Genomic DNA, 20669 nt, shown 5'->3' with positions numbered 1-20669 from the left:
GTGGAGCTGAGATGACTTTTGTGATTTTCAAAATAATTTGAACCCTGAACACTGTTGAAAAATGCAAAGGAATGTGTGCAGAGACAGGATTTCTGGCAAGATAAGGCAAATTTTTCTACTTCCTAAGGGAATATAATCCTGCAACTTTTACCTTGACAAAAGACAGTACTTCCTTCTGCCTGGTGACCTGCATGACCTTGGGAAAAATCTGGTAATATATATTAGAGGCAATATGTTGAGCGAAGACAGTACTCAGGTGCAGCAGCCTTCCGGTGCTAGAGCCCACACTTTGGTAGAAGTTCTCCAAGATGCAGCTGCCTTTGACTCAACCATGCTTCTGTAAGTAGCACTTCATCTACACCCTGTTTCCTCCATATGTTATTTCCTGGTGATGGTTTGGATAGAATAGATTCTTTCTTGTTATTGGTGCTGCAGTATTTGGAGAACTATCGTTTTCCATCACTTCCATAATATACAAGACAACATTGAGCTGAGAATTAATATTTTGTCAGGAGTTGCTGAATCAATCTTGAGATTAGTGGTTTTCTAGGGGAGCCTCCTTGTCTGAGAAAGGTTGCTAATGCAAGATCCATGGATATTTCATATCTCTTTGCTGCTTTATTTTTTTTAACATCTTGGCAAAAACAGATACTGTTACATGTTTCTAATGCACATCTGCATGTAACTACCTTCCAGGCATGGAACTCCATGCAGAACAAGAAACAAGAACACAAAAATGACCATGTTATTGAAATTGGGAAGTTGAACTTTATTGAGAACATAGCATTCAATAGTTTACTTGTTCAGTCACAGAAACAGGAAATAATAGGATGGAGTTTGAGGCTTTGGATAATGTTCTGCTCACATGTATCCACCCAGGACAGAATTGGGTCCCAGAACCATAGGCAGACAATGATAGTAGATTTGTGATCTTATCAATTTGGTTTATGCAATAAATAACAAAAAGAAAAGAGGTCTGTTTTTAACAAGTCACCTTAAGTTTTAAGTAAAACTTAAGTTGCAAGAAATAATAATTAATGAACTAGTTAAAATTTATTTTATGAGCTGGAAAATGAACATATATTCCCAATACTTCAAAATACATAGAATGACTTGAGGACCTTGTCTCAAGATTAATCTCAGGTAAAAATGTTTACTGAATTGAGAAGCTTTGCTAAGGCAAACCCAAGCTGAGGGAATTCTCCTACTTCTCAATCTATGGAGGGGAGAAACCTCACTATTCATGTATGTTTTCTCATTGAACAAAATGATTCCAGTTCCATCTCTATAGAACCAAGTATTGTAGCACAGGGAACTCAGGGCAGACAGTATATTCTATGCAGCTTCTCTAACGAAACTTCATCTGAATAGGCATTTCAGTGTCATTTTTCTTATAGCTGGGACGCTCCTTTTGCTAGCAGTGTCAAATCTGATCCTATGGGCACCTGTGACATCTTCACCAAATCCCCAAATGTCCATTGAAGTCATATACCAACGACTGGCTCAAATATCACACTTCACCCATGATTATGCTTCAAGACTGTCTACTGACTACGTAAGTGCCATACTTCCTTCTGGTCTATCAATCATCTATCTATCTTTATTATTAATTAATTAATTATATTTTATATTACAACCCAACCTTAGTGTCCCCTCCCTCCCTCCCCCTCCCACCTCCTCCACCTCTCATTAACCCCTCCCCATCCACCCCTCCTCCATTTCCCTTCAGAAAAAGAGCAGGCCTTCAAACCAAACATGGCATATCAAATTGCAGAAATATTAAGCACCTCCTCTTATATTAAGATTGGACAAGGAAACCCAGTAGGACAAGGGTTCCCAAAACAAGAAAAAGCGTCAGACACAGACCTTTCTCCTTCTGTTAGGAATCCCACAGAAACAGCAAACTGGACAACTATGACATTTATATATGGAGGGCTTGGTTAGACTCCTGGTGGGCTCTCTGGTTGTCAGTCACTCTGTGAGCCCCTGTGAGTCCAGCATTGTTGATTCTGTGGATTTTCTTGTGGTTTTCTTGAAGTAGTTTTCATTCTGAAAGAGTCATCATCAAACCCTACGCATAAAACAGAAACCACCATGAAACAAATTTTAAATGCAATGATTTCATAAGTGAAAAACAGACATTGTAACATAGAACAGGGAGATTAGGAAGTTTCATGAAAAATTGGACTTGTAAAGGAAGGAGCAAATGCTCGATTCCTATTGATGAATGTTTTTTTTTAAAGCATTTCTTTTTTTTATATGAGTCTAAAAGGCATTTAGTGTATGTGCAGTAAAATCCTGTCTTTGGTGAAGATCTCCTGTCTAGATGGGCATTTTCACCTATCACTGTGTAGATGTCTGTTTTATGGGAATTACTTGGCAGTGAATACTAAGAGTAGAGTAAATCTAAATTATGGAAAACCATGTTAATAGAGACGCAACTCAGAAAACACAAATGATAAGGATTGTGTTTTTAATTCTTCAGGAATGAGTATATCATTTAAAGTGGAGGGCAGGCTTTAAATAGAAAATTCTATCCTTGTAGGTATATTCGACTGGGTTAGGACCAATCAATGAGGAAAAACAAAGAAACCTCAGTGAAAAACTAAAAATATAGAGCATATGTCTTTAGACTTCTAGTGAATAAATGTTCTCCTTGCCATATCTTACTCATGTTTCTTTTGTTACATATTCTACATTCACAATCTTTCAACTGCAGTATCTGTAGGAATCAGGTACACTTCTATGCATTTAATGATTGCCAGTATTAAATAATAAATTCTTTCTATAAATACAATCTTCTATTGATAATCTGCAATTATTAAACAAACTTATTAAAATATTTTTCATCATTCATAATTTTTCTTTAGAATATATCTAGTTTTTAATTTTTTTTCCTTTTTTAACATATACATTTATATTATTACATATATATACAATAAACTACCTATAGCAAGAAGAACCACAAAAAAATCAGGAATTACATAAATGTAACATTCATAGTGTTTTGGCTATTTGTATTTGCCAGCCTTGAAGAGAGCATCTTTCTTATCTTGATGGGTCTAAAATTCTGAATGTAAATCAATATATATATATATCAGATCTCATCTTTATCAACTTAAACATCTATCAAGTCTTTAAAAAATTTAACCCCAAAACAACTAAGCTTAATTGTAAAATTAAATAATCTTGTTTTCAACCCCATCAGACAGTTGAGAAGGAATAAAATTAATTATCCAAGTAAGCAGGAAGCGCAAGTTAGCAGTTTTCACACTGAGAAAATGACAGGGACAGTTTGATGCCTAACAGTCACTGAAAATTCTCTATAATATTGGACCAATATATCTGACAGACATATTTGTGAGTCAGGAGCTACTGAGGACTTGCTTACCCTGTCTTGTCAGAGTTTGGCCATTGACTGTCTGCATCTAAAATTGCCCATTTTTAGGAAGAATTCTTTCTGTGACCAAAATGAGGACATTTTCCCCAGTGGCTTGTTTGTCACATTTGAAGCCATCTCCATAAGGAGGTTCATTGATGCTCATTTTTATGACTGATTTTGATACCATAAATAATATTATGTACTTATGAGTAATTAATTGATTTTACGTTGCCTCGTTAAAGGAAAAAAAGATAACTGTGTGCCAATTGGACCCAACATTTTTAACTATGGAAATGCATACATTATATTTTGGCACTAAACCGAAATCTAAAAGCAAGTCTGCTTAAACTCAGTTTTTAGAGTATGTTTATTTTAGTGCTTTACTTCTAAACACTGGCATTTAAAAAGGACAAATCAAGAGGGAAGAGGATTGTAAGTTAGAAAATTATATTGCTTATACAATAGGTGGAAAATGTATGTAGACAGTGTTTATTTCATTCCTCATTTAATTTCTATATAGTTATTATTTCCTATGATAATTTACATTTACAAAATTCATTACTAATGTTGTCATAAGTGTATTTATTCAATATTGATCCCCAATAAATGAAAATTTTCGATTTCTTCCAGGATATGATGTTTGGTAGTACTTGCACACAGGACCTATTGTTAGTCCCCTGCCACACTGCCTCAATCATTACTCCAGAAAACAGTGAACAAGTTCACCAGACAAAAGTAAGTTTCTCTCATAGTTTTCATACACACACAAAAAAACCCCTGAAGTCATAAACAACATACTTGTGCTGTATGAGGTCCCTGTGGCCGTAGCAGGTTCAGTAGCCTTAAATACAAGAAAAGGTAAGAAGTGACAGACAACCATGTTTTATGGGTTGGTAATTTGACTCTAAGGCAAATGCTTGTTTCTATGATAACAGGCTAATCAACTGAACATTTGGAGCACCATGTTTTAGCAGTACATTTCCTGAGGGATTATCATTAATATACTCTGGGAAGTGCTGCTATGACTTGGACCTTCAAGGTTGAACATAAATTCATGTGTGGAATAATTGCAGATGCAAAAGTATTTATAAAATTATACTAAGCTCTTGTCTAGAAGCACGTTACTTAATGATAAATGTTTCATTAATTTTTCATTATTTATGAACACCTCCATAGGTACTCCGTCTCTTCTTGTATCTCTAGTGAAAATAAGCGGAAAGGAGTTTCCTCTTATTACAATATTCTTGATGATATTCTATGATATGATGAGGATTGCTTATCTCAGCACCTATAATATATAACTGTTGTAACACATTCCCTGTCAGTCTCTGACATAAACAACAGAATATGATTAATGCAAACATTTTATGTGTGTGTATCTTACACATGTAATCTATTTTGTGTCATGATCATGAATACTAGTTGAAAGCTACACACAAGCTCTTCACGAATAAAATATGAGTATAGTTATGGCAATTGAAAGAGGAAGAGGTATAAGAAGAGACTATCATTTGCTCCGATCTATTTGTCTACACTCCTTAAAAGCAATCAATTAACATTGATTGATTTAATTCCCAAAAATCTTTTCTAATACAGGCCATTATTGTGACCATAAGGAACTGAAGTTCCAAAATCTTATATGGAGATTGAATCACATGACATTTAAGTAGCAATCAAACTGGGATACTTCCATTCCTCAGGTCTAATCCCTGGGCTACAAAGAGTCAAGCAATGGATTTTTCTATCACCATTTGAACTGCATTTTTATTCATATGATTTACATGTGTGCTGTAAAATGTCCATGAGACTCCCTTACTACTTCATTTCTTTTCCATTACCAGGACAGTAGTTAACAGACTAGAAAGCAAAAAAAAAAAAAATAAATAAAATAAAAAACAAAAAACAAAACAAAAAAAAACAAAATAAAAAAAAAACAGACTAGAAAGCAAAACTTGTGAATCAGATGTGTTATTCCCATATATTACGACAGTGACTAGACACTTATAAAGTCAAAATTTCATGTCAGTATTAAAAGTAACACTGAGATTTTGTTCTCCAAAGCCTGACCCCCAAAAGGGCTTCTCTGCTAGAGGCAAGAGAAAGAATTCAAGGATACTGAGTCCATTATGATGCAGAATGGCTTCTTTTTTTCATTATACTTCTCTTTTAATATTTCATAAGGATAGAGTATATGTGTGTATGTGAGTGAGCAATAGGATCATTAGTGTATAAATAATTTGTGCCACTACTCTATGAAGGTATTAACATCTATTTTATCTCAATAAAGTCTCATAGAAACCTATAGTGTGCAATCAAACCTTGGTTATTCAAGGTTGAGGGAACCACTCAAGTTAAATAATCTTACCTAGACTAGATAGTAGAATATACAATAAAAACAAACATGACCAGTTTGATATTCTTGAAAATAATTGTTAAGGAAAATTATGTTCACTTGAGCAAATTATAATTCTGTGACATACTATTATTTCTATATTGCACATCATGTGCTTAAATGTTTTCTATATTCGTATTCATAACAAATCAGTGTCGGAGCTTATACCTTCATTCAGTCACTACATGTATAAACACAGCTGTATTTCACTTATATTCATGAGCTGTTATTCATGATTGTTTAGTCAGAAGACCTTATGAAAATGTCTATGAGTATTCTACAAGCCTGGGAAGAGCCTCTGAAGCATATGGTGTGGGCAATGACTACTCTTCCTGGTATGTCTGATTACATGCTGTCAAGAGCAAAAGAGTTGGAAGAAAGACTTCACAAGCTTTTGGAGGGACTGAAGATCTTACTCAGCAAGGTAAGCTCAGGCAGTCTTCATAATCTGTTCCCTATCTCATGCATGAAAGAAGTCATTTGTTTAACAAGAAATGAATTTTTCAATACTTCATTTCTGAGATTGAAATATATATATTCCAGTATCCAATGTATTTGTAGCCTTGCCAGTAAGGAGCTGCTGTTTATAAATCTTACCTTCTTCACATTCTTTACTAAAAATCACACACCGGTACTCCTAATAGTAAGTAGATGTTTCTCATAGTAACTCAAAAGGTAGGAGAGTAGCTTTCCTAGGTAGGATCAATATCCCCGAGTAACTCACATCTGATAACAGTCTTGGAACTCATAAATTTTAACACAGTTAGTAAATGTTTGATATGTCCGAAGATTCAGAAGAATAAATTATATGGAGAACTGGATAAGTTTAAAGATAGAAGAATAAAAGGCTATTCTTCCTAAAACTATAAGTAGGAATAATGCCTCAAGAATGTCCTGAGACTTTCTCACGTACTTTGGTGCGTCATATTTGACCATGTCCCCTGGAGGGGGAGACCTGGTGGCACTCAGAGGAAGGATAGCAGGGTACCAAGAAGAGACTTGATACCCTATGAGCATATACAGGGGGAGGAAATTCCCTTCAGGAACAGTCATAGGGGAGGGGAATAAGGGGAAAATGGGAGGGAGGCAAGAATGGGAGGTTACAAGGGATGGGATAACCATTGAGATGTAACAAGAATAAATTAATTTAAAAATAAATGTAAAAAAAGAAAAATAAATCTCACGAAATCTTGTAAAAACATAGAGAAAAACTAAGAATACAAAAAAAAAAGAATGTCTTGAGAAAATACTGGCTCTTTTATTGTCATTTGCTCAAATACTAGTTAAACATTTTCCAAACGCTCTGTCATTCAGTCTATGCCAGTATGAATTTACCTCTTCTGCGACCAATGCTATCTGGAAAATATGCATTCTCCTATCATGGTTATGTTTAGAGGACTAGTTCCTTCCTAATACCTTTGTCCATACGCATGACAAACTCACTGTACAGTAATAAATTTTCCATCTAACATAATTCAAACTTTATCAGTTTTAGAGAATGAGGCTAATGAAATGGCATAGTCAGTAAATGTCTTTCTTTCTAGCAAGGAATTTGATCTCAGAATGTACCTTAAAATAAAGATATGTAGTAAATATTCCTTACTATCCAAACATTAGAAAGACAGTGATCACTGGTGAGTGTTTTGAGAGAATAAAAATAGAGAAAGATAAAAGCCATCAGTGGAAGTTTTAAAATGTTGACTTCTGATCTTCTAATGTATGTACATGCATTCCTGTGCATGTGCTCTCTGTGCATATACATATGTATACACTCATATACAACAAGGTGATATAACCAAATAATCCTAATGATGTAAATAATCCCTTTCTTTTCCATGCTTAGACTTATCCTGGAGATGTTGAAGGTGACTATATTTCCTGGTATGGATGGTCAGATTTGCAGTCATTTCATGAGGGCACTCACTGCTATATTGGTATCCTGTACCGCTGCCTACGCAGGGATACACATATGATTGACAACTTTCTCAAGGTCTTGAAGTGCAGAGAAGTCTATCGCAACAATTGCTGAGCATCCATTTGTGTCTTCTGTCACTGAGAAGGTCTTTTATCATCTGGAACTTCAAGGCTCTACTAAATCTCTACCTCTTTGGTGCAATTCTAGGTTTAGTACTTTAGTCAAAAATAAACTTAGTCTTTGGAAATGTTATATCCAAAATGTATATTTGTCTATGTTTTATGGACATTTAATACAGAATTTAGTAATGGTATTGGAATATTCATATCATATCTTCACCATATATAAGTTTAATTTACAAAAGTAAAGTGAGTGCTTATATTGGTCAGAATGAGTAAAGATGACTGAACTTATTAGACTCTAAGCAAGAGTCTCCTAGTAATGAGTAGAGCCACTCTACCAAGAAGATGGATATCTGGGCATAGAATATGAAAACAAATAACACACAACGAGCATTTTCTCAAGTCTCACTACAGACAATACAATTGCTTTACAATTGGACTATCTTTAAATACAGTAAACAACAACACACACACACACACACAGTATTATAACATTATCCCCGTGCTTTACTTCTTCTAAGCATTCTCATCTTCTCTTCTTGCTCTTAAAATCCATGGCCTCATTTTTATTAATTTGTGTCATATGCATTTATACATATGTATGCATATTGATACAGATAATCATAAATATAACATACTCAGTCTTATACTGATATTTGCTACTGGTATGTAGACTTTTAACATTGAATATTTTGTAACAGACAGCCAATTGGTGTGTCTATCCTTGGGGAAATCTACCTGACTCTGAGCATGTTTTCATTGCCTGTGGTGCTTTGTGTAGAGCTCTGCCTTTTTAAACACTCTGAAGACTGTTAAGATACATGCATGAGGCATCTTTAAACTTTTCTAATAAATAACGCAACCTTGAGCCTACGTATTTCCATCTTAGGCAGATACTGCAGATTTTGTGGCTCTACATTAGTATAGGTCTAACAATACCCCATTTAACCATTCGGCTTTTTAACATCCTACTCTTGTCCTACAGTTATTAATGCCAAAAAATAAGGAAAGACAAATTTTATCCATTCTTTTCATGTTTCTTCCTTTGCTCTCTTCTAAATATCCATGCTCATACCTTTCTCAGGGCTCAGTAGACAAACGTAAGTAACACATGTGTGTTATTACATAAGTGACAAATAAAGTGACTATGGCTCAAGTAAAACTCCTCTGAGAATAAGGTGTTTCTGTTGTGGGCCGACTAGTACAGTCCAAAAACAAACAGTGGCCACACATTAAGAGACAGTTCTTTTCCAAGGGATATGTCATGGCCTCGGTCAGTTTTCTCCTCTCCAACTGCTCCACTTGTGACATCTTAATTAGCCGCTGTTGCTAGTACTTCTCACCCTGATATCCTACTTCAGCAATAAACATTCATTCACAGATTCTTCATAATAACTGATGCATGAATCTAATGCACCAGGACTCCACAGCAGCAAAGTGGCAAGCAGTACTGAATTACTGCTGACCTATTCCTTGCTTCTCTAAATCCTCTTCTTCCCCACTGTTATAAATCCAGGAAAGATAAAAATGTCAAAGAAATGAGTTTGCATTCACCTACGAAATGTGTACCCTTTTCGCCGTCTTTTTATTCTCACAATTCTTTTCTTTCTGGCATCAGTTAGTGGCCACTGTTTGTGGTTGGACTATACCAGAAAGTATGAAATATAGTGTAACAGAAGCAAAATAAAAACAAAACAATATTCCTTATTCAAGACCGACGATACTGGAAAGCATTTTAAGTTCCTGTGATGTACATAGTGGAAAGAGAGAATGCACTTCTTCAATGTATTCTCTGACTGCCACCAGAATAAGTACGTGCACATACACACTTGTGCACACACAAAGAAACACACAATACTTACTATTATGAGACAGACTTTTTCTATTGAGACACCTGTCTACTCTGTCATGAAAGTCAGAGCAATACAGGTACCACTAAAGGGCAATAAAAACTATGGACACTACTAAAGTTCAGTTTGGCAAATAAATGAGTTTCTTGGCGTTACATATATGAATATGGTTGGTGGGTTAATTAAAGGCCAAGAAATAGCTCAGGGAGAGCACCATCACCAAAGCCAACCCCTCAGGAGTGAAAGTGACATGATAGTTGAGAGCCTGAAATACATTGCACAGCCTGCAGGAAGCTGGGCAGCTGAGAGTGTGCCTTCACCAAGTATTTCAGTCCATCTAAACCTCTTTAAGCTGCATGAGCTACTCCTTGTTTTACTTTGCATTTTCACTGATCTCAGACACTTGTAGACAACTCAACTCTTTCTTTTTTCTCTCAGATTGCTTGTGTGGTCTATTCTTCTATCCTGGGGCTAAGCTGCTCTCTGCATTGCAGCTTGACTAAGCAGAGGGTGACTTTCAGCAGTCTACTTCTCATAAACTCGTGCGAAGAGAGAGGCATAATGACTCTGTTTATTGATGTCACAAAACTACTTTGAGTTGTTCTCTTCATACATAGTGAAGCATTATGCAAGTTAGAGTGTTTTCCATCCCTTGAGAACATGCTGCTGTTTCACTTCCTTATAAACATCTTTCTCTGAAATATTATGGTATTTCACTTTACCTTTACGTCCTATGTTAAATAATGTTCCTCTCAGAGAAATCATCTGCATAATACTCCACCGCTTCCTTCTACTCCTACTATTTCTGCTTACTCTCCCACATTAGGCCATCAGCCTTGGAGGGGCTAATGCTGTAGTTGACAATGGTCCTCAACTTCAGTGGGGTATTTAACCTTTATATCCTCTTTATTTATACCTGGTTTCAGAACATAACTGGTGTTTTGTGGCATTTTTTTTTCTATATAAAATAGTAGGGAGAAAAGACAAAGTAAGAAAGCACGTCATTGCCACCAATAATAATAATACAAATCATTCAAATGGATATTGGCTGAAATGTTAACCTAACCTCATAAATACAAATGTTGATAATCACCTTCACTTTTGCATCAAGGCAATATGATTCTCTTTAAACCTAGGCCTATGAATTCCTGCTCACAGGATTTATCTAAACTCCCAATAACACCTGTGAGCGGCCATTACATTTATTAAGTACTCTGATTTTAAGTTTGTTTTATTTATTTTATTTTACATGTATGAGCTTTGCTAGCATGTATCACAGAGATATCTGTGAACTACATGTATGCTTTAATACCTGAGAACGTCAAAGGATGGTGTTGGATCCTCTGAAACTGTGGTTATAGGTGACTAGAAGTCACCATAGTGTTGCTGCGAAAGAAACCTGGACCCTATTCAGGACAATAAGTGCACTTTCCAATGAGTTCTCTTTCATCATGTCTGCCTCCCTCCTCCAGCATTTGGGAACTATGAAAAGAGAAAGCAGAAACACTGTAGGAGCCAGTGGCAATCAAAGGCACCAAAAAAATAAAGCCTTCGGGACAACAAAGGGCATTAAGTCACAGAGACTCACAGGGCAGCATGTGCTCCCTAAGCCAGATGGGCTCCCAGCACTAAGAAGGGAACCGGATTCAAGTCCATTCTTAATCCAGAAACTATTTTCAAATGACAACTGCTTGCAAGGGAAAATTTGTTTCCTTCAATGACACGTCACTGGGTTTCCAAACAACACTCAAGGCAGGCCACATGCTCAGCGGTACATGGACAATACAAAATGATTCCATGGTAGTTTTAGAGGGGTTTAAATCTCATAATGCTTTATTTAGACTTTTTTCTTTTGTTTTCTAATGTTAGAGAGAGAGAAAATATGCTGGAGAGTTGTGTGAGTGAGGAGGTCAGGAGGATCTGGGAAGAGTCGGGGGAGGGAAACAACAGTCAGCCCACAGGAAAAAAATCTATTTTTAACAAAATAGAATTTTTTTCAAAAATATTATTTTATTCTTAACCAACTGTACCACATTCTTGTTGGCCCCTTCCATCATGAAGTATGCAGAGTTCACAGTTAAGTAGGACTCTCAGTGATAATTCTCCACAAGAATTAGTAGCACTTTCCAGTGATACAACATGTAGACCACAGGGAAGGATTTTCATGCCCAAAATAGAATTATTTCCTGAAGTACTATTACCAAAGCATGTGACATATTAATCAATAGGACCCTAATATCCAGTTCTGTAATATAACCAGCAGCAATGGCAATACAATAGCCGTTTATTGTTTGAGGATACTCTAGGGCAGAGGGTCTCAACTTGTAGGTCAAGATCCCTGTGGAGTTCAAACCACCCTTTCAAAGGGATTGCATATCAGAAATTCTGTATATCAGATATTTATATTACAGTTCATAGCAGTAGTAAATTTACAGTTATAATGTAGCAAAGAAAATAACTATGGTTATATTAAAGGGTTATAGCATTACAAAGCCTGAAAACTATTGTACTGTAGAGTAAATATTTTACTTTATGATGTCTAGGCAAAGAAAATAAATTACTGAGGGAAAGTGTGGCCAAATATTTATAACTATGGATATAAGTGAATTATTGTATAGCACTCACTTCAAATATAGAAAAAATGTTGCTTAACCTCTCAGCGTCTTTAGAACATGAGTGTTTTTTGGTATTTTATTTCCAAACAATACCATTTAAGAAGGGCATAAAACAAGACAATAACAAAGAAGCGAAGAATATTGGAAGGTAGAAAATTAAATTTTTTATCCAATGGGAGAAAAAGTATGCAGGCATTATTTGCTCAGTGTCTCTTTATGCATTTATGGATAGATATCATTTGCTTAAAATATCTACAAAATGCATCAATCATGTGGTGATACATCTACTCACTCAATATTTCACCCTATGAAATCAAATATTCTCTATTCGTCCAGCTTTTGAAGTATGGTAGGCCAACTTGGACACACAAACTCTGAATAGAAGAACCTGCCATATTACCTCCATCCCTGCTCCAGAAAACAGTGAGCAAATCCATCAGACCAAAGTAGATTTCCTTCCCTACTACAAAATCAACTGACATAATGTGCAAGCTAGTTGTGCTGAGCCCATAGCAGGTTTGGTAATCTCAGATACAAGAAAGGGGGAAGAAGAAGCAACAGATAGAGACAGTCACATCCTCCAGTTGATAGTTTACACTCTAAACCAAATGTTTGGTCACATGAAAGCAGGTTTCTAAATTGTCAATGCAACCCACCATGTTTTACCAGGACACTTTCATTGGCATCATGCTTAATGTTATCTGGAATGCTTTCATCTGAATCGGACAGTCTTGGGTGAATAGACTTTAATATGTATTGAAGATACAGTAGTCTGCACGTTATAAGGCTAAAGATCCTTCCTGTGACAGCATATTACTCATCGTCTGATATCTTTTTCATTATTCAAGATTATCTTGGTCCTTTTTTATCTCATAGTTACTGCAGCCCTTCATGACTCCTCTGCCTTGACTCATATCTCAAGTGAAAAAAGAGTGAAAGGGAAGCTCTTCTGTGTAGTCTATCTTGTTCCTGACAATAAGATGTGCTATGATGAAGATTGTATATAGCAGCTTCTATAATGTAAAATTCTTATGGTCTATTCTCTCTGAGTCTTTGTCATAAATAATCTGAATAGGACTTTCCCAAAATTTCTTATGTGTGTATGCCTTACCCATTTAATCTAGTTCCTCTTTATGTTTGTTGCTAGACCCAGTAGCCTATATACAAACTATTCTCATGAATAAAGTATGACTACCATAATGGCAAATGAAGGAAGAAGATGTGCAGGAAGATATTTAGCATTTACTCAAATATACTTATGTAGAACCTTCAAAAAGCAATTGGCACCAATTCATTAATCCCTACAATGGTTCTCTAATACATGGAATTATTAGAACTAAGGAACTAAGGCTCCAAAATCTTAAACAGAGATTGTAACACATGAGTCCTAAGCAGAATAGGAATCTGAGATTTATTCACCTCAATCCTTCAATCCTTCAGTCTTAATCCCTTGGCAGAAAGGATTCAGGCAACAGAATTTTGCTTTCACCATTTGGCCTGCATTTGTTCTTCATGTGACTTATACATTTCCTGTAAAATGTCCATGAGATACTCTCAGCACCTCAACTTCATTACCAAGACAGTAAGCAGCAAGCAATGTAAGTCAGAGATGACGTTCACATACTTTTCTGACACTTACCACAGACTTGCCAGATCAAAAATTCCATTCTTTTTATCACTAGTACTGGCATTAGATGCAACATCAAGACCTTATTGTTTTCTAGTACCTGTCAAAAATGGGATGCTGTGATAGAGGCAAGACCAAAATCTGGACTTCATGCCTGCAAAACAGCTTTCCTACTGACTGAGATATCTACCACATTTCAAATGCCTAGAACTTAACAGTAAATTGTATATAATAAATATTCTTGGTCTCCTTTCTGTTTCTTTCCTGAAAATAATTTGTATTAGAAGTATGTCTGACATTCTATATTGAATTTATCAACTCATATGAAAATATACTCTGACCTCTCTGCAGGATTTCAGAGTTCACAGAAATGCTCTATATTATAAAAGCAAATAACAAACAAACAAACAAACAAACAAAAAGCCTTTCCACCATCTATAGAAAAAGAGCGTTAGACCTCTGGACACGTTCTAAACATACCAGCAACAGCCATTTCATTCTGACTCCTCCTAAGTGCTAGGATTACAGACTTGTCCAACCACACCTGGCTAATCCCCTTTTACAAATATATATGTATATGTATTTATCTTCAGAGGCTATTGCAAGGGTAGGTTTCTGTATGGCTTTTCAAAGTCCTTTAGCATTTGTTTTCATTCTGCACAATACTGTCCCACACTGTCCTCCTATCCCTGACCCCATTTAATCCTTCTTGTTTATTTATTTCCCTTTTCCTCTCCTTGCCTGTGCTCTTTTCTAACCTGTTAACAATAACTGAGGGACACATTACCAATACTGTTGATAAGTAGTATCATTAAAACCATACATTTTGGTTAGCCCAGAGTTCTGTTTGTCCAAATAACTATTTTTAACACGTAATAATAATCAGTGGGTATGATAATCCCATTTTTACACATATTTCAGTAGACATGCTAAAAATATATCAAAATTCAACTATAAGAATAATTGTTCTGTTGAGGTCTTCAGAGATGGAGCAGTGGGTGAAATCCTTGCCCAGAAGCAAGAGGATTTAAGTTCAGATTCTGAGCCCAGGCAAAAAACGCAGGACTGGTGACATGTGCTTGGAACCTTAATCATTGGTGTGAGGTGAGTCTGACCCTGGTGACAGGACTGGACAACCAACCAATTGAAATATAAACTTCTGGGTTCATTAAGAGATCCACTTTAAATAAGATGGAGAGTGACAGCAGAGGACATTTAATGTCTAGCCTTCACAGGCACATGTATCCCCCTTGAAAAATTTATAAATAAAAATAATCAGGTCAAAATGAAAACCGTCCCCTCATTTTATTTTTCCAATTTACTAATATGTACTTTTTTTTTTCAAATGGCAGGCTTGTCCTCTTCTCAGAGCACCAGAAAAAAATATCTCTGCATTACAATCCTCAGTTGTTCTTAGCAAATTTGGCAAGTTGCTTCACCTGAGTTCTGCCTTAACTAAACTTTTATGTCCTATGTATACAGAAATCCACAAAGGATAGCTGGACCTGAAAGGCAAAGGGAAGCAATCAATGTCTAGGTAAGGGTGCCATTCTCAACTCCGTAAGGAGTGTTTATGTCTTCATTGACATCACCACGCCCTGCCTCTGCAAGTATTGTTTCCCTTTTGTTGATGGTCTTTCTGTCATTCAAATTATTTGGTAAGTCATAAGTTATCTTTGTCCTGGCATGACTCATATTGTTGTCTGGCAGGAAACACTTATTACTTAATACATTTCCTTTAATTCATGGTCCTATGGTCTTTCTGTCATATCTTCTACAGTGTTTTCTAAGTTCGCAGAAGGTCATAAATGCATATGATTATATTCCAACTTTGGACCACCATGTTATAGTCATAGTCAATTATTCTTGGCATTTTAACCATGAATCTTTTTTTCCAGGAACCATTAACACTGTAAAGTGTTTTCAAAAAGTTGATGATAGTTAAGTAATATATTGGATGAAAACAAACATTTAGAAGGCATGCACATAGGCATGCCATGTCTATTTACCAAAACTCTGATTATAGTAGTATTATTTAAATCTATGTACTCTTCAGGCACATAATTTTGGATTTTTTTTTTTGGAATACAAAACACTGGGTTCCCTTTGCCTGGTTGTCCTTAAATCATATCGGAGATATAATTTATTGCAACTATAACTGTTATTCCACTGTTTAACATATTGACACACTGTCCAGACTCACTGGTAGCTATTTTGTACTGTACTCTTAAAACAGCCTTCAGGGTGTCTTTTGCCACAAAGAGAGTAACTCAGCATAGTATGGCTTTTATTTTAGATCAATTTAGATCTATCAATTTATTTAGATCAATCCAAGACTAGATATTTATCAAGTTATGAAACCAAAGCGCACAGGCTGTGGTCAGACTGTGAGGGAGGAGGACTCCACCTGTCAGAGACACAGAGGAGGGGAATAAAATGGAAACAGGTGGGACAGTGGAAAAAAGAAGATAAGAGCAAGGGGCTTATGATTAGGATGTAATGTGAATAAATTATATTAATAGTAAAAAATTTAAAAATAACAATATATAGACAAAGCAGGTTACACTTAGGAATGCACATTTCTGTAATGATGCAACCAAAACAATAAAAGGAAAAATGTTGCTCCTGGTAATTTGTGAAAATGATATTAGCTGGCACAACTAAAGTTCATGGAAGTCCCTGTCACACAGATTCATAGTAAAAGGGCACAGGTGTCCACGATGTGACTAGGTGAAGTCTGAGGTGTTGTTGTATTGACTCTCAGTAATCATGATTGGGCTATAGGAATATCAGTTGCACATTCAAGCCTTTTGATGAGTAGTAACAAGACCCACTGTACTCATACATCAAGTTAAGAGTAAAAAAAAATCAAAGAAGTTGTTAAAATGGCAAATGTACAGCATAACCATTGTGAGCTGACAACTCCAAACTGTGACATCATTTTTATGATGAGACTTTCTTTGTTCTCATTGTCGATAATCCAGCAATCATGTGTCTAGTCTTATGAGGCTTGATGATGATGCAAACAGATCTGTGCTCCAGCTGACATCAGTATCCAAAACTCTGGCATTTGACATTTAGTTTAAGAAAATTGCAAATACCTAGAGAATACTATGAATTAAAATAAGAATAAATTCGCAAACTATTAAAATATGTGGAAGACCAATATTGTGGATCAGTGTTAATGTAAATTCCAAATGTTTGTAAAGTTGAAAGGCATTTCCAGAGCAAGCCAAAGGTGTGGGAACTCAATCCAATGTCCATAAATTTCGGGAATTCCTTGTTTTTAATAGCTGAGTAGTATTCCATAGTGTATATGTACCACATTTTCTTTATCCATTCTTCTACTGAGGGACACTTAGGCTGTTTCCATATTCTGGCTATTATGAATAAGGCTGCTATGAACATGGTTGAGCAAATTTTCTTGCTGTGTGCTGGAGCATCTTCTGGGTATATTCCAAGGAGAAGCAGAAAGACTCAAATGGTATATACTCACTTATATCTGCATACTAGCCCAAGGGGCATGTCCCATGAAAGCCTTCACTTATCAGGAAGCTGGGCCAGAGGGGAGGACATCCTATTGGGTCTCTAGATGAGAGAAGCATGGGAGAATAGCAAAGTAGAAGGATCCAGAGAAACCTACAAGTAGAACATTATGATAGGCAGATTTGGGACCAGGGGTCCCACTCAAACTAAGGCACCAGCCAAGGACAATACAGGCGGTAAACTTTAAACCCCTACCCAGATCTAGCCAATGGACAGAACATTTTCCACAGTTGAGTGGAGAGTGGGGTATGACTTCCACATGAACTCTGGTGCCTCATATTTGGCCATGTCCCCTGGAGGGGGAGACCTGGTGGCACTCAGAGGAAGGACAGCAGGTTACCAAGAAGAGACTTGATACCCTATGAGCATATACAGGGGGAGGAAATCCCCCTCAGGAACAGTCATAGGGGAGGGGAATAAGGGGAAAATGGGAGGGAGGGAAGAATGGGAGGATACAAGGGATGGGATAACCATTGAGATGTAACAAGAATAAATTAACAAAAAATTTTAAAAAAAGATGTGGGAACTAACCCAACTCTTAAACTATGTACTGGGGAAATGTAAATATAATTTAAAATTTCACAGTCGACAAAGCTTATTCCCCACTGCAGCGATACAAAAGCCAATAAAGCAGCAGAAGATGTGCACAGCCCAGAACAAGCAGAGTTTACTAGACAGCCTAACCCCTGTACCTTCTTTTGAATGAATCCTTTGGCTATGATTTCTCTGTTTATTACAGGGATGCTTCAGCTGCTGCCAGTGTCAAACCTTCTCCAAGGATGTGGTTGCGATGCCCATGTGCCTTCATATGGAAGAACACAATGACATATCCGTTGAAGAAGTCTTCGACAATGCAATTGTCATGGCTCAATACACCTCTAACCTCACCTCACAAATGTCTAAGAAGTTTGTAAGTACTTCACTTCCTTCTTGTTTCTTCTATAAAGGGCCCTTCAACAATTCTACAGATTAATCGAGAAAAACATCATGGGCAAAATTTCAGTCTTTCATCAGATTAAAGAAAAGTATTATATACATATTTATATATATGTATATGATGAAATCTCAAAGATTTGTAAAGATTACAATGATCTCAAATAATTGATTAAATAAATGTTTTCTATAACTAGTTATATATTTGTAAGAAGTGACTATCTTTGAACTTTAATTTATGACATTAAGTCCTAAAATTGAGGCAAGATAGGAACTCTGACTTCCAGGTCATGTATGGAGAGTGTGGGTTCCATGATTTTTCTTTATTTGGAAGATATAGAGCGTAAGAGTTATCCATTGCAGAGAACTGTGTGGAGGGAACAGCAATGAACTAATCTGAAGCTGTGTATAGAAGCAACAACACAAATCTGGTCAGTTAGCCCCAAGTGTTGAGAATGGCTGTCTCTCCATTGTCAAATTTCTCATTATATAGGGGGAACTGTTTTAGAAAGGAAATGTGTTCTCTTCCTAGCGGAGATACAGACTATGATCAAAATCCATCAATGTGGGGAAAACAAAGATGACTTCAGTACGAAATTGGGAAACTATAGATTTGTAATAATACACATTCCCATTGTCCTTTTCAAGTACTTGTGTTTCTTTCATTTTGTACTCTTCATTCCCAATCTTTCAACTTCATAGTATCCCTGATATAAAGAGTTAATCATATAGTTATGGTTCCTTCAAATGAGGTCACAAGAGTTAACCTGCCCGGGATATGCTGTACATTCTATTGCATGATTTGTTTATGTATAGCTACAGTGGAGAATAAGACTCTTCCACTGTGAAAATGCAGTTAATGATTACATTGCCCCAACACATAGGTTTTTCATAAATATTTTCTTAGAAACATAAGATTTTATTTTAGTTATCATTTACCTTCTCTCCTTTCCTCCTTCTATCCTTTCTTTGTTTTCCTTTTAATTTCCCCAAATTAATGGCTTCTAAAGTTATGATTATAATTTACACACACACACACACACACACACACACACACACACACACACACACAAATCCTATTGAGTAAATGTAGTGTTGCTTTGCTGTGGTATAACTAGGTGGAGGACTCAGGAGTTCATCCCTATGGAAGTTTATTTCTATCAGTAGTTTTTAGGTGTCAGCAGTTGCTTGTCTAGCGGTGGGAACCCCTGAGATTTGTCCTTCAGTTTTACCTGTTGATTGTGGTTATTATTGTTTAGTGGTATCATACGTATAACTTCCCTGTCATTTATAGGAGACACAATCTCATAGCCGACTTCTCATGTCTCTGGTTTTTACAATATTTCTCTTCTCTTTGTGTTGTTCCCTGATTTTTAGAATTAATTTTGACAATATCAACACAATTGACTTGTAAGTTTATAATGAACTTGATATGGTCCATACATAAAAACTAACAGGTGATTGTGAAAGAGGTATAATTTCAAAATACATACTTAAAATAAAAATAAGAACTTTAACCAACAGTGAATAATAAATTAATTAACATGAGTAAACTACTTGCACTTTGGAGTGCATGCTTCTGCATATCTTTTTTTCAAACTAATCTCTAGGAATGGCAAAATAACAATATAATAGTAAGGAGAGGAAGAACTTGGCAGGTTAGAAATTGAGATCAAAAGTTAAATTACATATCTAATAAAAATATAAGTAGATCTTGCTTGTTTAATTATTCAATTATTAGGTAGTTCTCATTTATTATAAACTGTTATAAAATATATAAATTCAAATTCTATTTATATAATTATCACAGGTCCACTTGTTTAATTCTGAATCTCCAATAAGTTGATATGTATTATTATTTCTAGGATGAAAACTTTGCCAATAGTCTGGGGTACAGAGCCAGAAACGCCAGCACCTGTCATACCATGTCCCTTGCTACTCCAAGAAATAATAACTAAACCTAACAGATACAAGTAAATCTTCATTCTTAGTTGTCACCAAAACAAGTGAAACAGTATACAAGGTTTACAGTGCTGTCTGTTATTCCAGGTGTAAGATAAGAGTGGTCATAACATATTCAACAAATGGAAGATGAACAGTTAAGACCAGTAACATTATGCAGTTAATGTATTATAAGTTAAAAATGAATTATTGTAGCAGAGTCATAAATGATTCACACAGTTGACACTTTTTTTAAAAACCTAGAGCCATGTTTGTACTATTGTACTTATTTTAATCTAAGTTGAACATTCATGGATAAATATGCATCCATGCACATGTGGAAAAG

General features: G+C 35.8%; 1 protein-coding gene across 1 annotated transcript; it reads left to right on the top strand.

Moving 5' to 3' along the window:
- Positions 1-232: 232 nt before the first annotated feature.
- LOC311605859 (prolactin-3B1-like) lies at positions 233-7803 on the top strand (the record flags this gene model as incomplete). Its single annotated transcript, XM_084796718.1, has 5 exons — positions 233-339; positions 1372-1555; positions 4013-4117; positions 6019-6198; positions 7618-7803. 5 exons carry the CDS (start codon positions 233-235, stop codon positions 7801-7803), a joined length of 762 nt encoding a protein of 253 aa, XP_084652844.1.
- Between the last annotated feature and the right edge of the window lie 12866 nt (positions 7804-20669).

The sequence above is a fragment of the Acomys minous genome (assembly GCF_964271855.1).
Source record: "Acomys minous genome assembly, chromosome: 9".
NCBI classification, from domain to species: Eukaryota; Metazoa; Chordata; class Mammalia; order Rodentia; family Muridae; genus Acomys; species Acomys minous.
Note: the sequence above shows the minus strand (reverse complement) of the source record. Positions and strands in the feature narration are given on the sequence as shown.